Source organism: Pelophylax lessonae, assembly GCF_965119305.1.
Source record: "Pelophylax lessonae genome assembly, contig: HAP1_SCAFFOLD_464, whole genome shotgun sequence".
In the NCBI taxonomy this organism is placed as follows: Eukaryota; Metazoa; Chordata; class Amphibia; order Anura; family Ranidae; genus Pelophylax; species Pelophylax lessonae.
Window position 1 is genome coordinate 29,697 of NW_028119880.1, and position 15,979 is coordinate 45,675.

The 15,979-nt window shown below is 46.6% G+C and overlaps 1 protein-coding gene across 1 annotated transcript in view; it reads left to right on the forward strand.

Annotated features, from left to right (window-relative positions):
* Positions 1 to 1,322: 1,322 nt before the first annotated feature.
* LOC309543876 (uncharacterized protein) overlaps positions 1,323 to 15,979 on the forward strand; it is a gene marked incomplete at its 3' end in the record, with an annotated part of 29,523 nt that continues 14,866 nt past the window's right edge. Inside the window, exons 1-2 of the mRNA XM_082276294.1 lie at positions 1,323 to 1,485; positions 2,372 to 2,923. Coding sequence (XP_082132420.1) covers positions 1,335 to 1,485; positions 2,372 to 2,923 — 703 coding nt within the window. The 5' untranslated portion in view covers positions 1,323 to 1,334. The remainder of the gene's footprint in view (positions 1,486 to 2,371; positions 2,924 to 15,979) is intronic.

Sequence of the window (15,979 nt, forward strand, 5' to 3'; positions counted from 1 at the left end):
CATGTTCCAGGCAGAGGATGATGAATGGAATGGTGGGGATCCAGATTGGGGGTGCAGATGGTAGCCGGCATGTTCCAGGCAGGAGGAGGAATGGAATGGTGGGTGATCCAGATTGGGGGTGCAGATGGTAGCCACCATGTTCCAGGCAGGAGGAGGAATGGAACGGTGGGTGATCCAGATTGGGGGTGCAGATGGTAGCCGCCATGTTCCAGGCAGGAGGAGGAATGGAACGGTGGGTGATCCAGATTGGGGGTGCAGATGGTAGCCACCATGTTCCAGGCAGGAGGAGGAATGGAATGGTGGGTGATCCAGATTGGGGGTGCAGATGGTAGCCGCCACGTTCCAGGCAGGAGGAGGAATGGAATGGTGGGTGGTCTAGATTGGGGGTGCAGGCGGTAGCCGCCATGCTCCAGGCAGGAGGAGGAATGGAATGGTGGGGATCCAGATTGGGGGTGCAGGCGGTAGCCGCCATGCTCCAGGCAGGAGGAGGAATGGAATGGTGAGGATCCAGATTGGAGGTGCAGGCGGTAGCCGCCATGTTCCAGGCAGGAGGAGGAATGGAATGGTGGGGATCCAGATTGGAGGTGCAGGCGGTAGCCGCCATGTTCCAGGCAGGGGGAGGAATGGAATGGTGGGGATCCAGATTGGGGGTGCAGGCGGTAGCCGCCATGCTCCAGGCAGGAGGAGGAATGGAATGGTGGGTGATCCAGATTGGGGGTGCAGATGGTAGCCGCGACGTTCCAGGCAGGAGGAGGAATGGAATGGTGGGTGGTCTAGATTGGGGGTGCAGGCGGTAGCCGCCATGCTCCAGGCAGGAGGAGGAATGGAATGGTGGGGATCCAGATTGGGGGTGCAGGCGGTAGCCGCCATGCTCCAGGCAGGAGGAGGAATGGAATGGTGGGGATCCAGATTGGAGGTGCAGGCGGTAGCCGCCATGCTCCAGGCAGGGGGAGGAATGGAATGGTGGGGATCCAGATTGGGGGTGCAGGCGGTAGCCGCCATGCTCCAGGCAGGAGGAGGAATAGAATGGTGGGGATCCAGATTGGAGGTGCAGGCGGTAGCCGCCATGTTCCAGGCAGGAGGAGGAATGGAATGGTGGGGATCCAGATTGGAGGTGCAGGCGGTAGCCGCCATGTTCCAGGCAGGAGGAGGAATGGAATGGTGGGGATCCAGATTGGGGGTGCAGGCGGTAGCCGCCATGCTCCACGCAGGAGGAGGAATGGAATGGTGGGGATCCAGATTGGGGGTGCAGACAGTGAGGTACTACGACGCTCTTTGATGTCATAGCTGACGCCACTCTCTCTCTCTTTTCTTCCAGACTGAGTTGTGTGAAGATGATTTTGGGGCTCATCCTGCTCTCTCTCCTCCTCTTGGTGGACAGTGCGGAACCACCGTGCTTCTCCCCCATCCCAGGTCTCCCTGGAATTCCCGGAACGCCGGGCAGAGATGGACGGGACGGCCTGAAAGGTGCCAAAGGCGAGAAAGGTGAGAACCCGGCCAGAGAGCCAAATGATCATTTATATCGCCGTCACAGTGGTAGTGGGGCCTCACAGAGGACACACCCACCTCCAGGCCACACCCATGGGGCCAAAGTATCTCATTGGAGAAGATGTATATGAACCTCTAATGTAGTCGTGTTCTGTGGGGTTCCGGGGTGGAAATGATGGTACGCGGCTCTGCGCCCCTCACATGTAGGATTTGCATTGTTAAGGATCTGTAACACCTCCCTACAATATCTCATACTGGGGGGGGGAGGGGAGAGGATCCTGAAAGCCCCACCCAGGGTGGAGCCCTCACCCCCAAAAATGTCTTAATTATTTTGGGGTGACACATAAGGTGCAGAGGTTGTTTCCTGACACCGGCAGTAAGGAGGTGACTTCTGCTCAATGACCAGAGATAAAAGTCTGTGAGAGGCCAGCCAGAGGGGCCCTCAGGGGCCCAATATCACCTATTATAGAAGTTAGTGTGAATGTGGCGCTCTTTCCGTCATCGCCCATATGACGAAATGGCATCATTCTCATGTAAGAGTCGGCTTAGCCAACGAAGGAGATACCGCCAACGTTATTATGAGGATAGATACTTATAAAATACAAGATAAGATCATCAATATTCAATCCACTCATCAATAAAAGCAAACATTGTGGGTGTGGCCTATTAGCGGGGGTGTGGTATGTACTGTAACGCGGCCATAGAAGAAGATTTATTCTGTCACTTTGAAGAGTCCTTGTCTGGCAAGGTTGGACAATTCAGAATCTTTAACATTCATTCTCATAAACTCCGCCCAATGCACTTATAGTCCCACCCCCACGGTTCCCTACAGTATGTGTCGCCCTATGACCCTCTATCTGATAGAACTCTTCTGTCTCTGCAGGTCTCCCCGCGCACTCCAACACGGCCGGACTGAAAGGGGAAAAAGGAACGGAAGGCCCAAATGGCCCATTGGGGAAAAATGGCCCTAAGGGTCCCCCAGGAACCCCAGGAGAGAAAGGAGTGCGGGGCCCCCGTGGGGACAATGGAATGCCCGGTAACTACAAGAGACAGTATCAGGCGGCATTCACTGTGAAAAGGAACACGGGTGAATTCCCCGAGCCAAACTCCCCCATAAAGTTCAAAGAAGTCATTACCAACATCGACAACGACTACAACCGGGAGACGGGCAAGTTTGTGTGCCGCATCGCCGGGCTCTACTACTTCGTGTACCACACCTCCCAGTCACAGAACCTGTGCGTCACCCTCCGCGTGGATAATGATGTCAAGGCCAGCTTCTGCGACCACCTTTCCAATACTCATCAGGTGACCTCGGGGGGCGTCCTTGTCCAGCTAAAGAAGGGGCAGGAGGTGTGGCTGGCCGCCAACGACTACAACGGCATGGTCGGCATCGAAAATAATGACAGCGTCTTCACCGGCTTCCTGGTCTTCCCAGGTTAATGAGGACCGCGTGGGTGGGGCTTCAGTCACATCTGTGGTCTATGAGTGGGTGGAGACAGATGTGGCATGGGTGGAGCTTGTATTGCCTTACTTTCCTATTACTGGTTGATTATTGGGATTGTCTGCCATACTGCTTAGATTATAAGTTCCACAACACAGGGACCCCCAGGGACCCCCCCCCCCCCCTTTATCTTCGCATTATCTCTGTATTTCCGCTTTCACCTCCTATAAACAATGTAACATTTTGTCTCTTCAGTAAATAAATTGTAAGACAAATCTTTGTGTCCTATTCCTGGGGTCCCTGCGGAGGACTGACAGTCCTGAAGAGTGTTGAGGGGGGGGGAGGGGCAGCCATGCTTATTGGGGAGGAGAATGCTGTGTGCATCGGGGGAAGGGAATCTGTGGGGACACAATATTCATTATAATAATTCTAATAATGTCCTGGTCCTCCTTATGTACCAATTCTGATAGTGTGATCTCCCCCCCCCCCCCCTCACTCTCAGTCTGATACCGGCACAGTCACGTGACCCTAAAGAAGTTCTGCCACACCTTGGCACACCACCGATACCACCGATATATATGGCTCCTGTGCCAACACCAAACCAAAAACCAATATGACCGGGGATGGAAGAGAAATGAAGCCTAATGGGAGACGATGTGCTTCAACGACCCGGACCACCGCCATCATCCATGCAATGACCCCCCACCACTGTCCATGCAATACCCCCCACCATCATCCATGCAATAACCCCCCACCACTGTCCATGCAATAACCTCTCACCACTTCCCATGTAATGCCCCCCCCCCCAACACCTCCATTGCAATGACCCCCCATTACCTCCCATACAAAAACCTCTCACCACCTCTCATACAATACTTTCTCACCACCTCCCATGTAATGACCCCCCCCCCCACCACCTCCCATGCACTAACCTCTCACCACCTCCCATGTAATGACCCCCCCAACACCTCCCATGCAATGTACCCCCACCACCTCCCATGTAATGACCCCCCACCACCTCCCATGCAATAACCTCCCATGTAATGACCCCCCACCATCTCCCATGAAATAACCTCTCACCACCTCCCATGTAATGACCCCCCCACCACCTCCCATGCAATAACCTCCCACCACCTCCCATGTAATGACCCCCCACCACCTCCCATGCAATAACCTCTCACCACCTCCCATGTAATGACCCCCCACCATCTCCCATGAAATAACCTCTCACCACCTCCCATGCAATGACCCCCTACCACTGTCAACGCAATGACCACTCCCCACCTTTCATGTAATGACCCCTTACTATCTCCCATGCAATGACCCCACCATCTCCCACGCAATGACCCCCCACCACCTCCCATGCAATGACCCCTCACCACCATCCATGGAATGACCCACCACCACCTCCTAAGCATAACCACTCACCGCCTCCAATGCAATGACCCCACACCATATCCCATACAATGACCCCCACCACCTCCCATGCAATGACCACCCCACCACCCCCCATGCAATTACTTCCTACCAACTCCCATACAATGAACCCCCCCCCCACCATCTCCCAAAGCAATGACCCCCCACCATCTCCCATGCAGTGACCCCCCCCCCCCACCACCTCTCATGCAATTACCTCCTACCAACTCCCATGCAATAAACCCCACCACCATTTCCCATACAATGACCCCCCCCACCATCTCCCATACAATGACCCCCACAATCTCCCATGCAATGACCCCCCACCATCTCCTACGCAGTGACCCCTTACCATCTCCCATGCAATGACTTCCCCCACCACCTTCAATGCAATGACCCCTCAACACCTCCCATGCAATAGCACCTTACCGCCTCCCATGCAATGACCTCTCACCATCTCTCATGCAATAACCTCTCACCCCCTCCCATGCACTGACCCCTCACCACCATCCATGCAATGACCCCTCACTACCTCCCATGCAATGACCCCTCACTACCTCCCATGCAATGGCCCCCCACAACCTCCAACGCAATGACCCCCCGTCATCTCCCAGGCAATTACCCCCCCACCACCTCCCATGCAATGACCCCCCACCACCTCCCACACAATGACCCCCCACCACCTCCCATGCAATGACCCCCCACCACCTCCCATGCAATAACCCCTCACCACCTCCCATGCAATGACGCCTCACCACCTTTCATGCAATGACTCCCCCACCACCTCCCATGCAATGACCCCTCACCACCTCCCACGCAATAACCCCCCCCCCACCACCTCCCATGCAATGACCCCTCACCACCTCCCATCCCATGCAATGACGCCTCACCACCTTTCATGCAATGACTACCCCACCACTTCCAATGCAATGACCCCACCACCACCTCCCACGCAATGAGCGCACACCAACTCCAGACAATGACCCCCCAACACCTCCCATGCAATGAGTGTCTGACAACGCTCATACTATTACTCCACCCTGATGGGAGGTGAATCATCTGAATGGATAAAGAAAGCATGAAGTCATCATGCTGGGAAATACTCGCCGCTGATTGAAGGAAGTTTAATTGTATTTAACCAAAAATTTCACAAGCAGGCAGGAATGTCGTCCAATTACAGGCCAGCCGGACAGAGCCAGAAATGTTTATAGAATCCAATCAATCATCTGACAACTAATACCCTCTGGATATTAACCCTCACATTCCCATTATCCCCAGATGGGAGATATTTATCTCATTAACATAAAGCTGATCTACTGCACGGAGACATAAGAACTTCAGACAAAAAGTGAGCGTATTCCAAGTATAAGAGAATTCCCAGAGATAGGAGTATTCCTAGAGATTGGAATATTCCCAGAGATCGGAGTATTCCCAGAGGTGGGAGTATTCCCAGAGATAAGAGTATTCCCATAGACTGAAGTATTCCCGGAGATTGGAGTATACCCAGAGATAGGAGTAATCCCAGAGAGAGGAGTATTCCCAGAGATAAGAGTATACCCGGGATAGGAGTAATCCCGGAGAAAGGAGTATTCACAAAAATAGGAATATACCCAGAGATAAGAGTATTCCCAGAGATAGGAGTATACCTAGAGATAGGAGTAGTCCCAGAGATTGGAATATTCCCAGAGATCGGAGTATTCCCAGAGGTGGGAGTATTCCCAGAGATAAGAGTATTCCCATAGACTGACGTATTCCCGGAGATTGGAGTATACCCAGAGATAGGAGTATTCCCAGAGAGAGGAGTATTCCCAGAGATAAGAGTATACTCGGGATAGGAGTAATCCCGGAGAAAGGAGTATTCACAAAAATAGGAATATTCCCAGAGATAAGAGTATTCCCAGAGATAGGAGTATACCCAGAGATAAGAGTATTCCCAGAGATAGGAGTATACCTAGAGATAGGAGTAATCCCGGAGAAAGGAGTATTCACATAGATAGGAATATTTGCAGAGATAAAAGTATTCCCGGAGGTAGGAGTATTCCCAGAGATAGAAGTATTCCCAGAGATAGAAGTATTCCTGGAGATAGGAGTATTCCCAGAGTTAAGAGTATTCCCAGAGATAGAAGTATTCTCAGAGATAGGAGTATTCCTGGAGATAGGAGTATTCCCAGAGATATGAGTATTCCCAGAGATAAGTGTATTCTCGGAGATAGGAGTATTCCCAGAGCTAGAAATATTGCTAGAGATCAGAGTATTCCCAGAGATCGGAGTATTCCCAGAGATATGAGTATTCCCAGAGATAAGAGTATTCTCGGAGATAGGAGTATTCCCAGAGCTAGAAGTATTGCTAGAGATCCGAGTATTCCCAGAGATAGGAGTAATCCCGAAGATAGGAGTATTCCCAGAGATAGGAGTATTCCCAGAGATAGGAATATTCCCAGAGATAAAAGTATTCCCGGATATGGGAGTATTCCAAGAGATCGGAATATTCCCAGAGATAGGATTATTCCCAAAGATAGGAGAATTCCCAGAGATAAGAGTATTCAAAGAGATAGGAGTATTCCCAGAGATAGGAGTATTCCTGGAGATAGGAGTATTCCCAGAGATTGAAGTATTCCCGAAGATAGGAGTATTCCCGAAGATAGGAGTATTTCCAGAGGTAGGAGTATTCCCAGAGATAGGAGTATTCAAATAGATTGGAGTATTCCCGAAGATAGGAGTAGTCCCAGATATAGGAGTATTCCCAGAGATAGGAGTTTTCCTAGGGATCGGAGAATTCCAAGAGATAGGAGTAATCCAGAAGATAGAAGAATTCCCAGAGATAGGAGAATTCCCAGACATAGGAGTATTCCCAGAGATAAGAGTATTCCCAGAGATATGAGTATTCCAAGATATAGGGGAATTCCAAGAGATAGGGAAATTCCTAGAGATAGGAGTATTGTCGGAGATAGGAATATTCCCAGAGATAGAAGTATTCCCAGAGATAGGAGCATTCCTAGGGATAAGAGTATTCCTGGAGATAGGAGTATTCCCAGAGATAGGAGTTTTCCCGGAGATAGGAGAATTCCCAGAGATAGGAGTATTCCTGGAGTTAGGAGTATTCTTAGAGATAACAGTATTCCCGGAGATAAGAGTTTTTTGAGACATAAGAGTATTCCCAGAGATAGGAGTATTCCCACAGATAGGAGAATTCCCAGAGATAGAAGTATTCCGGGAGATAGGAATATTCCAGGAGAAAGAAGTATTCCCCGAGATATAAATATTCCCAGAGATAGGAGTATTCCCAGAGATAGAAGAGTTACCAGAGATAGGAGCATCCCCGTAGATAGAAGTATTCCCAGAGATAGGAGTATTCCCAGAGATAGGAGTATTCCCAGAGATTGGAGTATTCCCGGAGATAGGAATCTTCCCAGAGATAAGAGTATTCCCAGAGATAGGAGTATTCCTGGAGATAGGAGAATTCCTGGAGATATGAGTATTCCTAGAGATTGGAGTATTCCCGGAGATAAGAGTATTCCTGGAGATAGGAGTATTCCCTGAGATAGGAGTATTCCCGGAGATAAGAGTATTCCTGGAGATTGGAGTATTCCCGGAGATAGGAGTATTCCCAGAGATAGGAGTATTCCCAGAGATAAGAGTATTCCTGGAGATAGGAGTATTCCCGAAGATAGGAGTATTCCCAGAGATAAGAGTATTCCTGGAGATAGGAGTATTCCCAGAGATAGGAGTATTCCTAGAGATTGGAGTATTCCCGGAGATAGGAGTATTCCTGGAGATAGGAGTATTCCCAGAGATAGGAGTATTCCTGGAGATAGGAGAATTCCCAGAGATAGGAGTATTGCTGGAGATAGGAGTATTCCTGGAGATAGGAGAATTCCCAGAGATAGGAGTATTGCTGGAGATAGGAGTATTCCTGGAGATAGGAGAATTCCCAGAGATAGGAGTATTGCTGGAGATAGGAGTATTTCCAGACATAGGAGTATTCCCAGAGATAGCAGTATTCCTGGAGATAGGAGTATTCTCAGAGATAAGAGTATTCATGGAGATTGGAGCATTCCCAGAGATAGGAATATTCCCAGAGATAGGAGTATTCATGGAGATTGGAGCATTCCCAGAGATAGGAGTATTCCTAGAGATTGGAGTATTCCCAGAGATAGGAGTTTTCCCGAATATAAGATTATTCCTGGAGATAGGAGTATTCCTTGAGATAGGAGTATTCCCAGAGATAGGAGTATTCCCAGAGATAACATTATTCCCAGAGATAGGAGTATTCCTGGAGATAGGAGTATTCCTAGAGATATGAGTATTCCTAGAGATAGGAGTATTCCCAGAGATAGGAGTATTCCCAGAGATTGGAGTATTCCCGGAGATAGGAGTATTCCCAGAGATAGGAGTATTCCCAGAGATAAGAGTATTCCTGGAGATAGGAGTATTCCCGGAGAAAGGAGTATTTCCAGAGATAGGAGTATTCCCAGAGATAAGAGTATTCCTGGAGATAGGAGTATTCCCAGAGATAGGAGTATTCCTAGAGATTGGAGTATTCCCGGAGATAGGAGTATTCCTGGAGATAGGAGTATTCCCAGAGATAGGAGTATTCCCAGAGATAGGAGTATTCCTGGAGATAGGAGAATTCCCAGAGATAGCAGTATTCCTGGAGATAGGAGTATTCCCAGAGATAAGAGTATTCATGGAGATTGGAGCATTCCCAGAGATAGGAGTATTCCCAGAGATAGGAGTATTCATGGAGATTGGAGCATTCCCAGAGATAGGAGTATTCCTAGAGATAGGAGTTTTCCCGAATATAAGATTATTCCTGGAGATAGGAGTATTTCTTGAGATAGGAGTATTCCCAGAGATAGGAGTATTTCCAGAGATAGGAGTATTCCCAGAGATAACATTATTCCCAGAGATAGGAGTATTCCTAGAGATTGGAGTATTCCCGAAGATAGGAGTATTCCCGAAGATAGGAGTATTTCCAGAGGTAGGAGTATTCCCAGAGATAGGAGTATTCAAATAGATTGGAGTATTCCCGAAGATAGGAGTAGTCCCAGATATAGGAGTATTCCCAGAGATAGGAGTTTTCCTAGGGATCGGAGAATTCCAAGAGATAGGAGTAATCCAGAAGATAGAAGAATTCCCAGAGATAGGAGAATTTCCAGACATAGGAGTATTCCCAGAGATAAGAGTATTCCCAGAGATATGAGTATTCCAAGATATAGGGGAATTCCAAGAGATAGGGAAATTCCTAGAGATAGGAGTATTGTCGGAGATAGGAATATTCCCAGAGATAGAAGTATTCCCAGAGATAGGAGCATTCCTAGGGATAAGAGTATTCCTGGAGATAGGAGTATTCCCAGTGATAGGAGTTTTCCCGGAGATAGGAGAATTCCCAGAGATAGGAGTATTCCTGGAGTTAGGAGTATTCTTAGAGATAACAGTATTCCCGGAGATAAGAGTTTTTTGAGACATAAGAGTATTCCCAGAGATAGGAGTATTCCCACAGATAGGAGAATTCCCAGAGATAGAAGTATTCCGGGAGATAGGAATATTCCAGGAGAAAGAAGTATTCCCCGAGATATAAATATTCCCAGAGATAGGAGTATTCCCAGAGATAGAAGAGTTACCAGAGATAGGAGCATCCCCGTAGATAGAAGTATTCCCAGAGATAGGAGTATTCCCAGAGATAGGAGTATTCCCAGAGATTGGAGTATTCCCGGAGATAGGAATCTTCCCAGAGATAAGAGTATTCCCAGAGATAGGAGTATTCCTGGAGATAGGAGAATTCCTGGAGATATGAGTATTCCTAGAGATTGGAGTATTCCCGGAGATAAGAGTATTCCTGGAGATAGGAGTATTCCCTGAGATAGGAGTATTCCCGGAGATAAGAGTATTCCTGGAGATTGGAGTATTCCCGGAGATAGGAGTATTCCCAGAGATAGGAGTATTCCCAGAGATAAGAGTATTCCTGGAGATAGGAGTATTCCCGGAGATAGGAGTATTCCCAGAGATAAGAGTATTCCTGGAGATAGGAGTATTCCCAGAGATAGGAGTATTCCTAGAGATTGGAGTATTCCCGGAGATAGGAGTATTCCTGGAGATAGGAGTATTCCCAGAGATAGGAGTATTCCTGGAGATAGGAGAATTCCCAGAGATAGGAGTATTGCTGGAGATAGGAGTATTCCTGGAGATAGGAGAATTCCCAGAGATAGGAGTATGCTGGAGATAGGAGTATTCCTGGAGATAGGAGAATTCCCAGAGATAGGAGTATTGCTGGAGATAGGAGTATTTCCAGACATAGGAGTATTCCCAGAGATAGCAGTATTCCTGGAGATAGGAGTATTCCCAGAGATAAGAGTATTCATGGAGATTGGAGCATTCCCAGAGATAGGAGTATTCCCAGAGATAGGAGTATTCATGGAGATTGGAGCATTCCCAGAGATAGGAGTATTCCTAGAGATTGGAGTATTCCCAGAGATAGGAGTTTTCCCGAATATAAGATTATTCCTGGAGATAGGAGTATTCCTTGAGATAGGAGTATTCCCAGAGATAGGAGTATTCCCAGAGATAGGAGTATTCCCAGAGATAACATTATTCCCAGAGATTGGAGTATTCCTAGAGATAGGAGTATTCCTGGAGATAGGAGTATTCCTAGAGATATGAGTATTCCTACAGATAGGAGTATTCCCAGAGATAGGAGTATTACCAGAGATTGGAGTATTCCCGGAGATAGGAGTATTCCCAGGGATAGGAGTATTCCCAGAGATAAGAGTATTCCTGGAGATAAGAGTATTCCTGGAGATAGGAGTATTCCCAGAGATAGGAGTATTCCTAGAGATTGGAGTATTCCCGGAGATAGGAGTATTCCTGGAGATAGGAGTATTCCCAGAGATAGGAGTATTCCCAGAGATAGGAGTATTCCTGGAGATAGGAGAATTCCCAGAGATAGCAGTATTCCTGGAGATAGGAGTATTCCCAGAGATAAGAGTATTCATGGAGATTGGAGCATTCCCAGAGATAGGAGTATTCCCAGAGATAGGAGTATTCATGGAGATTGGAGCATTCCCAGAGATAGGAGTATTCCTAGAGATTATAGTTTTCCCGAATATAAGATTATTCCTGGAGATAGGAGTATTCCCAGAGATAGGAGTATTCCCAGAGATAGGAGTATTCCCAGAGATAACATTATTCCCAGAGATTGGAGTATTCCTAGAGATAGGAGTATTCCTGGAGATAGGAGTATTCCTAGAGATATGAGTATTCCTAGAGATAGGAGTATTCCCAGAGATAGGAGTATTACCAGAGATTGGAGTATTCCCGGAGATAGGAGTATTCCCAGAGATAGGAGTATTCCCAGAGATAAGAGTATTCCTGGAGATAAGAGTATTCCTGGAGATAGGAGTATTCCCAGAGATAGGAGTATTCCTAGAGATTGGAGTATTCCCGGAGATAGGAGTATTCCTGGAGATAGGAGTATTCCCAGAGATAGGAGTATTCCCAGAGATAGGAGTATTCCTGGAGATAGGAGAATTCCCAGAGATAGCAGTATTCCTGGAGATAGGAGTATTCCCAGAGATAAGAGTATTCATGGAGATTGGAGCATTCCCAGAGATAGGAGTATTCCCAGAGATAGGAGTATTAATGGAGATTGGAGCATTCCCAGAGATAGGAGTATTCCTAGAGATAGGAGTTTTCCCGAATATAAGATTATTCCTGGAGATAGGAGTATTCCTTGAGATAGGAGTATTCCCAGAGATAGGAGTATTCCCAGAGATAGGAGTATTCCCAGAGATAACATTATTCCCAGAGATAGGAGTATTCCTGGAGATAGGAGTATTCCTGGAGATAGGAGTATTCCTAGAGATTGGAGTATTCCCGAAGATAGGAGTATTCCCGAAGATATGAGTATTTCCAGAGGTAGGAGTATTCCCAGAGATAGGAGTATTCAAATAGATTGGAGTATTCCCGAAGATAGGAGTAGTCCCAGATATAGGAGTATTCCCAGAGATAGGAGTTTTCCTAGGGATCGGAGAATTCCAAGAGATAGGAGTAATCCAGAAGATAGAAGAATTCCCAGAGATGGGAGAATTCCCAGACATAGGAGTATTCCCAGAGATGAGAGTATTCCCAGAGATATGAGTATTCCAAGATATAGGGGAATTCCAAGAGATAGGGAAATTCCTAGAGATAGGAGTATTGTCGGAGATAGGAATATTCCCAGAGATAGAAGTATTCCCAGAGATAGGAGCATTCCTAGGGATAAGAGTATTCCTGGAGATAGGAGTATTCCCAGAGATAGGAGTTTTCCCGGAGATAGGAGAATTCCCAGAGATAGGAGTATTCCTGGAGTTAGGAGTATTCTTAGAGATAACAGTATTCCCGGAGATAAGAGTTTTTTGAGACATAAGAGTATTCCCAGAGATAGGAGTATTCCCACAGATAGGAGAATTCCCAGAGATAGAAGTATTCCGGGAGATAGGAATATTCCAGGAGAAAGAAGTATTCCCCGAGATATAAATATTCCCAGAGATAGGAGTATTCCCAGAGATAGAAGAGTTACCAGAGATAGGAGCATCCTCATAGATAGAAGTATTCCCAGAGATAGGAGTATTCCCAGAGATAGGAGTATTCCCAGAGATTGGAGTATTCCCGGAGATAGGAATCCTCCCAGAGATAAGAGTATTCCCAGAGATAGGAGTATTCCTGGAGATAGGAGAATTCCTGGAGATATGAGTATTCCTAGAGATTGGAGTATTCCCGGAGATAAGAGTATTCCTGGAGATTGGAGTATTCCCGGAGATAGGAGTATTCCCAGAGATAGGATTATTCCCAGAGATAAGAGTATTCCTGGAGATAGGAGTATTCCCAGAGATAGGAGTATTCCTAGAGATTGGAGTATTCCCGGAGATAGGAGTATTCCTGGAGATAGGAGTATTCCTAGAGATTGGAGTATTCCCGGAGATAGGAGTATTCCTGGAGATAGGAGTATTCCCAGAGATAGGAGTATTCCTGGAGATAGGAGAATTCCCAGAGATAGGAGTATTGCTGGAGATAGGAGTATTCCTGGAGATAGGAGAATTCCCAGAGATAGGAGTATTGCTGGAGATAGGAGTATTTCCAGACATAGGAGTATTCCCAGAGATAGCAGTATTCCTGGAGATAGGAGTATTCCCAGAGATAAGAGTATTCATGGAGATTGGAGCATTCCCAGAGATAGGAGTATTCCCAGAGATAGGAGTATTCATGGAGATTGGAGCATTCCCAGAGATAGGAGTATTCCTAGAGATTGGAGTATTCCCAGAGATAGGAGTTTTCCCGAATATAAGATTATTCCTGGAGATAGGAGTATTCCTTGAGATAGGAGTATTCCCAGAGATAGGAGTATTCCCAGAGATAGGAGTATTCCCAGAGATTGGAGTATTCCCGGAGATAGGAATCTTCCCAGAGATAAGAGTATTCCCAGAGATAGGAGTATTCCTGGAGATAGGAGAATTCCTGGAGATATGAGTATTCCTAGAGATTGGAGTATTCCCGGAGATAAGAGTATTCCTGGAGATAGGAGTATTCCCTGAGATAGGAGTATTCCCGGAGATAAGAGTATTCCTGGAGATAGGAGTATTCCCTGAGATAGGAGTATTCCCGGAGATAAGAGTATTCCTGGAGATTGGAGTATTCCCGGAGATAGGAGTATTCCCAGAGATAGGAGTATTCCCAGAGATAAGAGTATTCCTGGAGATAGGAGTATTCCCGAAGATAGGAGTATTCCCAGAGATAAGAGTATTCCTGGAGATAGGAGTATTCCCAGAGATAGGAGTATTCCTAGAGATTGGAGTATTCCCGGAGATAGGAGTATTCCTGGAGATAGGAGTATTCCCAGAGATAGGAGTATTCCTGGAGATAGGAGAATTCCCAGAGATAGGAGTATTGCTGGAGATAGGAGTATTCCTGGAGATAGGAGAATTCCCAGAGATAGGAGTATTGCTGGAGATAGGAGTATTCCTGGAGATAGGAGAATTCCCAGAGATAGGAGTATTGCTGGAGATAGGAGTATTTCCAGACATAGGAGTATTCCCAGAGATAGCAGTATTCCTGGAGATAGGAGTATTCTCAGAGATAAGAGTATTCATGGAGATTGGAGCATTCCCAGAGATAGGAATATTCCCAGAGATAGGAGTATTCATGGAGATTGGAGCATTCCCAGAGATAGGAGTATTCCTAGAGATTGGAGTATTCCCAGAGATAGGAGTTTTCCCGAATATAAGATTATTCCTGGAGATAGGAGTATTCCTTGAGATAGGAGTATTCCCAGAGATAGGAGTATTCCCAGAGATAACATTATTCCCAGAGATAGGAGTATTCCTGGAGATAGGAGTATTCCTAGAGATATGAGTATTCCTAGAGATAGGAGTATTCCCAGAGATAGGAGTATTCCCAGAGATTGGAGTATTCCCGGAGATAGGAGTATTCCCAGAGATAGGAGTATTCCCAGAGATAAGAGTATTCCTGGAGATAGGAGTATTCCCGGAGAAAGGAGTATTTCCAGAGATAGGAGTATTCCCAGAGATAAGAGTATTCCTGGAGATAGGAGTATTCCCAGAGATAGGAGTATTCCTGGAGATAGGAGAATTCCCAGAGATAGCAGTATTCCTGGAGATAGGAGTATTCCCAGAGATAAGAGTATTCATGGAGATTGGAGCATTCCCAGAGATAGGAGTATTCCCAGAGATAGGAGTATTCATGGAGATTGGAGCATTCCCAGAGATAGGAGTATTCCTAGAGATAGGAGTTTTCCCCGAATATAAGATTATTCCTGGAGATAGGAGTATTTCTTGAGATAGGAGTATTCCCAGAGATAGGAGTATTTCCAGAGATAGGAGTATTCCCAGAGATAACATTATTCCCAGAGATAGGAGTATTCCTAGAGATTGGAGTATTCCCGAAGATAGGAGTATTCCCGAAGATAGGAGTATTTCCAGAGGTAGGAGTATTCCCAGAGATAGGAGTATTCAAATAGATTGGAGTATTCCCGAAGATAGGAGTAGTCCCAGATATAGGAGTATTCCCAGAGATAGGAGTTTTCCTAGGGATCGGAGAATTCCAAGAGATAGGAGTAATCCAGAAGATAGAAGAATTCCCAGAGATAGGAGAATTTCCAGACATAGGAGTATTCCCAGAGATAAGAGTATTCCCAGAGATATGAGTATTCCAAGATATAGGGGAATTCCAAGAGATAGGGAAATTCCTAGAGATAGGAGTATTGTCGGAGATAGGAATATTCCCAGAGATAGAAGTATTCCCAGAGATAGGAGCATTCCTAGGGATAAGAGTATTCCTGGAGATAGGAGTATTCCCAGTGATAGGAGTTTTCCCGGAGATAGGAGAATTCCCAGAGATAGGAGTATTCCTGGAGTTAGGAGTATTCTTAGAGATAACAGTATTCCCGGAGATAAGAGTTTTTTGAGACATAAGAGTATTCCCAGAGATAGGAGTATTCCCACAGATAGGAGAATTCCCAGAGATAGAAGTATTCCGGGAGATAGGAATATTCCAGGAGAAAGAAGTATTCCCCGAGATATAAATATTCCCAGAGATAGGAGTATTCCCAGAGATAGAAGAGTTACCAGAGATAGGAGCATC